This window comes from Caretta caretta, chromosome 5 (assembly GCF_965140235.1).
Source record: "Caretta caretta isolate rCarCar2 chromosome 5, rCarCar1.hap1, whole genome shotgun sequence".
Taxonomy (NCBI): domain Eukaryota; kingdom Metazoa; phylum Chordata; order Testudines; family Cheloniidae; genus Caretta; species Caretta caretta.
This window is the reverse complement of record NC_134210.1, coordinates 359935-368496: the sequence shown is the minus strand read 5'-3', so window position 1 is coordinate 368496 and position 8562 is coordinate 359935. Positions and strand designations below refer to the sequence as shown.

Here is an 8562-nt window from a genome sequence, read left to right as displayed (position 1 = left end):
ACTCCCACCCCCCCCCCGACCTTCGTCCCCACAGCCGACCCCAGACTCCCCCCCCCGACCTTCGTCCCCACAGCCGACCCCAGACTCCCCCCCCCGACCTTCGTCCCCACAGCCGACCCCAGACTCCCACCCCCCCCGCCCCTCGTCCCCACAGCCGACCCCAGACTCCCACCCCCCCCCGCCCCTCGTCCCCACAGCCGACCCCAGACTCCCACCCCCCCCCGCCCCTCGTCCCCACAGCCGACCCCAGACTCCCACCCCCCCCCGCCCCTCGTCCCCACAGCCGACCCCAGACTCCCACCCCCCCCGCCCTTCGTCCCCACAGCCGACCCCAGACTCCCCCCCGCCCCGCCCTTCGTCCCCACAGCCGACCCCAGGCTCCCCCCCCCCCCGCCCTTCGTCCCCACAGCCGACCCCAGGCTCCCCCCCCCCCCGCCCTTCGTCCCCACAGCCGACCCCAGGCTCCCCCCCCCCCGCCCTTCGTCCCCACAGCCGACCCCAGGCTCCCCCCCCCCCGCCCTTCGTCCCCACAGCCGACCCCAGGCTCCCCCCCCCCCGCCCTTCGTCCCCACAGCCGACCCCAGGCTCCCCCCCCGCCCTTCGTCCCCACAGCCGACCCCAGACTCCCGCCCCGCCCCGCCCTTCGTCCCCACAGCCGACCCCAGACTCCCGCCCCGCCCCGCCCCGCCCTTCGTCCCCACAGCCGACCCCAGGCTCCCCGAGGTCAGCGCCCGGCTCCTTTACTCAGCACCCAGGCGCGTGCCGGGCAGGGCAGAGGAAGCTCCGGCCCCCCGGGAGCCCGCGCGGCCCCGGCAGGAGGGAGGGTCACAGGGGCGGGGCCCCCGGCCTGAGCGGGTCCGTCGCACCCCGGGGCGCGCGCTGCGGCCCAGGGTCGCGCAGCCCCAGGCGGGGCTCGGGGGCTCCAGCCGCATCGGGGTCACCAGCGCGGCCCCGCGGAGGGGCCCAGCGCTAGCCCCGGCGTTGCCCTTTTAACGCGGCCGGGCTGCGGGACGTGATGTCACCAGGCCCCCGGAAGGGGCGGGGCCAGGGCCGGCGAGGCGGGACCGGGACCGGGACTGGCAGCGGCAGCGGCAGCGGCAGACCGACCGACCGACTGACCGAGCCCTGGTGCCCCCCGCCCGGCCCGGCCCGGCCCGGGCCGCCATGACCCTCCCCGTCTTCTTCGGCTGCAGCTTCATCGCCTTCGGGCCGGCGCTCGGGCTGCTCGTCTTCACCGTGCTGCGGGACCCGCTGCGCGTCATCGTGCTCGTCGCCGGGTGAGTGCGCGGGAGCGGCCCGGGGGGGGCCCTGGCGGAGCCCCGGGGGGGGGCCTGCCCGACCCCGGGGGGGGGCCCTGCCCGACCCCGGGGGGGGGCCCTGCCCGACCCCGGGGGGGGGCCCTGCCCGACCCCGGGGGGGGGCCCTGCCCGACCCCGGGGGGGGGCCCTGCCCGACCCCGGGGGGGGGCCCTGCGTGCCCCGGGGCCAGAGCCAAGGGTCCGACCAGCCCCGCGTCCTGTCCGCCGTCAGGGGCCGGCGCCCCACGGGGAGCGAACAGGCAGCGAAGCCCCCAGTGACCCATCCCCGGTCGCCCATTGCCCGCCTCTGGCACCATCCCTGCTAATAGCCATTGTTGGGCCTGTCCTCCAGGAACTTACCTACTTCTTTTTTAAACCCTGTTATACTCTTGGCCTTCACAGCCTCCTCTGGCAAGGAGTTCCACAGGTTGACTGTGCGCTCTGTGAAGAAATACTTCCTTCTGTTTGTTTTAAACCTGCTGCCTGTTCATTTCATTGGGTGACTCCTAGTTCTTGTGTTGTGAGAAGGAGTAAATAACACTTCCTTACTTGCTTTCTCCATCCCAGTCATGATTTTATAGACCTCTGTCACATCGCCCCTTAGTCATCTCTTTTTCAAGCTGAACAGTCCCAGTCTTATTAATCTCTTCTCATTAGGAAGCTGTTCCATACCCTCAGTCACTTTTGTTGCTCTTTTCTGTGCCTTTTCAAATCCCAATATATGTTTTTTGAGGTAGGGTGACCAGATCTGTATGCAGTATTCAAGATGTGGGAATATTCTGGATTTATACAGAGGCAATATGATATTTTCTATGTTATTAACTATCCCTTTCATAATGATTCCCAAAATTATGTGCCAGAACCTGGGAATGGGCAACAGGGGATGGATCACTTGATAATTCCCTGTTCTGTTCATTCCCTCTGGGGCACCTGGCACTGGCCACTGTCAGAAGACAGGATAATGGGCTAGATGGACCTTTGCTCTGACCCAGTACGGTCGTTCTTATGTTACCTTTTTTGACTGCTGCTGCTCATTGAGTGGATGTTCTCAGAGAACTGTCTATAATGATTCCAAGATCTTTCTCTTGAGTGGTAACGCCTCATTTAGATCCAGTCATTTTGTATGTACAGTTGGGATTATAGCACTGGTTGTAGGTCTCGTCTGACCTCCTGTACAGCATAGGCCAGGGAACTGTCCCAAAATACTCTCTAGAGTAGAGGTTTTCAAAAAACATTTGCTCTTGATTTAAAATTTGTCAGGTTATGGAGTATCCACCATGATCCTTGGTAAATTGTTCTAATGGTTAATTACCCTTACTGTTAAAAACATACACCTTCTTTTCAGTCTGAATTTGTCTAGCTTCGCTGTCCAGCCATTAGATCATGTTATGCCTTTCTCTGCTAGATTGAAGAGCCCATTATTAAACATTTGTTCCCCATGTGGGTACTTATAGCCTGATCAAATCACACCTTAACCACCTCTTTGTTAAAAGTTTATCACTAATTTTTTCTAATTTTTTAATCATTCTCATGGCTCCTCTCTGAACCTTCTCCAAATTATCACCAATTACAGGCATCAGAACTGGACACAGTATTCCAGCAGTAGTTGCACCATTGCCAAATAAAAAGGTAAAATAATCTCTACTCACACTCAAGATTCCCGTTTATACATCCCAGGATCGCATTAGCTCTTTTGGCCACTGTGTCATACTGGGAACTCATGTTTGGCTGATTATCCATCCCCCCCAGGGTGCTGGAACAATTTGTATAGTGGGGCTGCTGAGAGCCATTGAACCAAACTGTAAAGCTTGTATATAATGGAAACCCATTTCTAGCCAGGGGGTGCTGCAGCACCCCCTACACCCCTAGTTCCAGCACCTATGCACCCCCCCACAAGCTTTTTAGAGTCTCTGTTTCCCAGGATCCTGTGAGCATGGCCGACATTCTGTGTTCCACACCTTTCCTAAAAGGTGGTGCCCAGAATTAGACGCAGCTCACCCAGCACCAAGGAGAGCAGGACAATTGCATCCCATGGTTTTCGTACACAATTCCAGTTAATATACCCCAGAATGATACCAGCCTTTTTGCAACCGCATGATGTGGTTGACCCATATTCAATTTGTGATCCCCAGGATCTCTAACCCCCAGATCCTTTTTAGCAGTACTCTCACCTAGCCAGTTGTTCCCCATTTTGTAGTTGTGCATTTGATTTTTCCTTCCCAAGTGAAGTACTTTGCACTTGTTTTTATTGAATTTCATCTCCTTGAATTCAGACCAATTCTCCAATTTGTCGGGGTTGTTTTGAATTCTAATTCTGTTCTCCAAAGTGCTTCCAACTCTCCCAGCTTGGTGTCTTCTGCAGATTTTATAAGCATACTCTCCACTCCATTATCCCAAGTCATTAACGAAAAAAATTGAGCAGTACCAGACCCAGGGCTGACCGCTGCAGGACCCCGCTAGATACATCCTCCTGGTTTGACAGCAACCCATTGATAATGACTCTTTGAATACGGTCTTTCAACCAGTTGTGCACTTGCCTTATTGTAATTTCATCTAGACCACATTTTTCTAGTTTTCTTATGAGAATGTCACATGGGACTGTCAAAAGTCTTACTAAAATAAAGAAAAGGAGTACTTGTGGCACCTTAGAGACTAACCAATTTATTTGAGCATGAGCTTTCGTTTTTTTATTTTTTTTATCAAATAAAGATACATCATATCTACTGCTTTCCCCATATCCACTTGGCCAGTAACTCTGTCAAAGAAGGAAATGAGATTAGTTCGGCATGATTTGTTCTCGATAAATCCATGCTGGCTGTTCCTTATAACCCTGTTTATTTCTAGATGCTTATAAATTGATCTGTTTAATAATTTCTTCCAGTATTTTTCCAGGTATTGAAGTTAGGTTGACTGGTTTGTAATTCCGTGGTCCTCTTTGCTCCTCTTCTTAAAGATAGGTACTATGTTTGCCCTTCTCCAATCCTTTAGGATCTCACCCATCCTCTAGGAGTTCTCAAAGATTGCTTCAGCTAGTTCTGTAAGTAGGAACTAGAATGAATTTCATTAGGTCTTGCTGACTTGAATACATCTACTTATCTAAATAGTCTTGAATCTATTCTTTCCCTATTTTGCTTGCATTCCTTCCCCCTTGTTAATAGTAACTGTGATTTCAACTTAGTTTGCAATGGTGTTGTAGCCATGTTGGTCCCAGGAATGAGAGACAAGGTGGGTGAGGTAATATCCTTTATTGGACCAGCTTCTGCTGGTGAGCGAGACAAGCTTTTGAGTTTATACAGAGCCCTTCTTCAGGTCTGGGAAAGGTACTGAGAGTGAAGACAGCTTGTCTCTCTCACCAGCAGAAGTTGGTCCAATAAAAAAATTACCTCACCCACCATGTCTCATCAAGCTAGTTTGACAGGATCTATTTTCCATAAACCCATGCTGATTGGCATTAATTATATTACCCTCCTCTAATTCTTCATTATTAGAGTCCCATATCAGCTGCTTCATTATCTTGCCCAGGATCAATGTCTGGCTGACAAGCCCATAATTACCCAGGTCATGCTGTTTACCCTTTCAAAATATTGGCATACTATTTGCTTTCTTCCAGCCTTCTGTACCTTTCCCCAGCGTTCTAGGGCATTTTGAAAATCAGCAGTAACGGTCCAATGAGCTCCTCAGCCAGCCTTTCTAAAACTCTTGGGTTCAGGTTATATGGACCTGCTGTTTTAAAATATCATCTAACTGATCGAGCTGCTGTGTGGCATTCTCCTGAGAAAGTAGTGGAATGGAAAGAGTTATATTGTCATATGATGAGCCTACAATATCTGTCTCCCACAAACAGAACAGAAATATTTATTGAACTCCTCTGCCTTTTCTCATTATTCTTGATAATTCTACTACTTCCATCTAGTAATAGACCAATCCATTGTCAGGATTCTGGTTCTTTCAAACATATTTTAAACATTCTTATTGTCTTTATCTCTGCTGGCCACAGGTTTCTCTTTGTGTCCCGTTTCAGTGTTCTACAATTCCTAACTTCTGATTTAAATCCATTGCCATCCCCTTCTCCTTTCTTCCATTTGTTGTGTATTGTTTAATTTTTGTACGCTAAAGAGTGTGAGGTGTGCACAATGGGGGCCAGGTAGATCAAAAGAGCAGGACCTGAGAGGAGGAGGTTTCAGGTCTGAGTATATTTTCTATGGGGCAGACCAGCAACAGTCCCCTGTGCCCCAAGAGAAGGATCTGGGGCAGCCTGGGTCAGAAAGAATGGGGGAGCTCAGGGAACAGGAGCTGAGCACCTCTGCAGATTTCAGGGGCTGAGCCCTACAGCAGCTCCACCGGACACCACTGGAGATGCAGACTGCTCCATCATGGGGCATGCTCTGTGGGACAAGTCACCATTCCCTTGTGCTGTCATTTACAGCAGTGCAAACATGTGCCATGCTGTCCGTCGGCGTTCGCTCTCTTTGCAGCACTGGGCAGGGCAGACATTGGCAGGAAATAAAATAAAGATTCAGCTTGGAAAAGGCAGCTGGGGGCCAGGGTGTGGTGGGAGGGGAAATAACTCCAGTGCCAGTCCCGGTGGGCAGGAGAGAGCAGCATTCAGCGAGAGAGCAGGGCGCGGGGCAGCCAGGTGACATGGCAGCAAGAGACACCGATGCCATGTTGGGTGGTGAAGATCGGAGCTGGAAGAATGAGAGTTGCTCTGTATCGCATGGACAGGATGGGGAGTGTGGCTGTGGAAGGGAAATGTAGAGAGCCCTTTTATTTGGCATATTAGACAAAGTGAGACATTCCTGGCCGTGCCTGAGGACGTGGCTGCTGGGACCTAATCCAGGTCTTTCTCTAACTCGGGTGGGCAAACCTTTTGGCCCGAGGCCACATCGGGGTTGCCAAACTGTATGGAGGGCCAGGTAGGGAAGGCTGTGCCTCCCCAAACAGCCTGGCCTCCACCCCCTATCCGCCCCCTCTTCATTTCCTGCCCCCTGACTGCCCCCCTCCCCCAGAAGCCCCAACCCATCCAACCCCCCCATGCTCCTTGTCCTGTGACTGCTCCCCAGAACCCTCTTCCCCTTATCCAACCTCTCCCGCTCCTGCCCCCTTACCATGCTGCTCAGAGCGGCAGGAGCTCGCAGCCACGCCACTGCACTGCCTGGCAGGAGCAACGGGCCAGAGCGCTGGTGGCGCTGCGAGCTGAGGTTGCGGGTGAGGGGGGACAGCAGGGGAGGGGCCGGGGACTAGCCTCCCCAACCGGGAGCTTGAGGACCGGGCAGGACGGTCCCGTGGGCCAGATGTGGCCCACGGGTCGTAGTTTGCCCCCCTCTGTTCTAACAGGTATGGTGTTGTGTGTGTTAGGCCGCAGGCCTCAGCTCTGCGGGCCAGCTGCCTTGGGACCTGGCTCCCCTTGCTGCACCCAGCATGCCTGAGACCTGCAGTGATGGGGGCTGTGTGTCTTTCACTTGCTACCAGGTGTTCCAGACGTTTGCTATGTTCTGCTCTGAGTGCCGTGTGCTTCAGGTGGGGCACGAACTGCCCCAGTCTGCTCCCTGGCTGAGGAGCACAAGGGCCTCATTTTGGAGCTGCTGCTAAGGGCGCAGTCCCTGCGCACTCGGTGGTTTGAGTGGTGTGTCTGTCATGGGGTGGACACCAGATGGGGGGGGGTCTCTGTCCATGCACTGCAGGATCTTGAGTTGGGTTAGCAGTACGGTTTTTCTGCCACTTCCCATGTTTCTGGGCCCCCCATTGGTCTGGGCACTGCATCCTGCTGCTCTCAGAGGGGCTGCTGTGGACGGTGGCAGGAGAGCACCAGTCCTCTGTCTGGAGGGGCCGAGCACATGATCCGTCATGCTCTTTCAGAGAGATTTCAGCACAGATTCGTTCTCTCGGCTGGCGCATGGGAGTCACAGATTTCCACCAGCTGAGACTCCTGCCACAGGTATCCACACCTCTCCCCACCCCTAGCTCTGCCGAGCCTGACCAGGCCTGGGAGCTGCACCCCACTGATGTGCAGATAGTGGGGCCCTTTCCACACTGCCCAGCCTGGGTGGCTGTCTGAAGCAGGCAGGCAATATGGTGCTGCACGTTCTAAAATGGCCTGTCTCTCTTTCAGGGCCTTTTTCTGGCTGGTCTCCCTGCTCCTGTCATCGTTAGTCTGGTTCATTGCGGTTAAAGCCAGTGACCCAGGAGATGAGCCGCTGCAGAAGGGCCTCCTAATATTCGGGGTCCTGTTCTCCGTGCTCCTACAGGAGGCCTTTCGATTTCTCTACTACAAATTGCTCAGGTAAGGAGTGGTGTGGGGTGCCTCACACTACCTGCCTTTGTAGACTGTCAGTCCAAACTGTAACTGCACTGCTTATTGCACAAGCCAGGACTTTACACTCACCCTGCTGCCCCACCCCGCTTGTCTGTTTGATTCACCTGATGTCTCTCATTACGTATTCAGACTGTGAGTTCTGTGGTGCAAGGACTGTCTCTCTCTTGTTTTTGTTACAGGTGTTTAGAGTGCCCAGCACAAAGGAGCCCTGAGCTCCCGCCCCTAGGTGCTCCTGCAATACGAATAGTAAATAGAATCATAATTGTGATTAAATTCATCTAGTTTTAAGGTCAGAAAGTCCATTAAATAATCTAGTCTGAGCTCCTGTGTAGCACAACCCATTGAATTTTCCCCAGTTCCCTCTGCACGGAGCCCGATAACTTGTGTTTGGCTGAAGCAGCTTCCAGAAAGACATCCAAGCTTGATCCGACTCCAAACAATGGAGAATCCACCACTGCCCATAGGACTTTCTTCCAATGGTTCATCAGCTTCATTGTTAGACATTTGTGCCTAATTTCTAACCTGAATTTGTCCAGTTTCAGCTTCCAGTGTTGGGTCTTGTTCAGCCCATCTCTGCTAGACTAAAGAGCCCTTTGGTACATGGCATTGTTTTCCCAGGAGGGCACTGACACACTGTAAGCAAGTCACCTCTCCATTGTCTTTTTGATTCCCGTTCATTTAACGCAACATTCTTATGAGTGCTGCTTTACCACAAAGGGGGAAAGCCAAGAAATTAGCGTAGTGGAAAAATCCAGTGTGCCTGAGAATCTGGCAATGCTTACGCTGCATCCTGCTCCAAGCCACGACCCGACCCAGCATTCCTCTGCATCCTGCTAGCTTCCCTACTACAGCAGTGAGGTGCATTCCTCATTCTGTAGCCGTACAATAATCTGCGTATCACCTGACCCCGCATCTCCAGCCTGTGGTAGGTACAGTCCTGTGAGAGCCC

General features: G+C 53.6%; 1 protein-coding gene across 3 annotated transcripts in view; it reads left to right on the top strand.

Moving 5' to 3' along the window:
- Positions 1 to 936: 936 nt before the first annotated feature.
- Positions 937 to 8562, top strand: part of LOC125629282 (gamma-secretase subunit Aph-1b) — a 28492-nt gene continuing 20866 nt past the window's right edge. Inside the window, exons 1-2 of one of the 3 annotated variants that reach the window (XM_075128287.1) lie at positions 937 to 1277; positions 7410 to 7580. In XM_075128287.1, coding sequence (XP_074984388.1) covers positions 1165 to 1277; positions 7410 to 7580 — 284 coding nt within the window. In that variant the 5' untranslated portion in view covers positions 937 to 1164. The remainder of the gene's footprint in view (positions 1278 to 7409; positions 7581 to 8562) is intronic. The other 2 variants (XM_075128286.1, XM_048834660.2) reach the window with 2 other exon arrangements.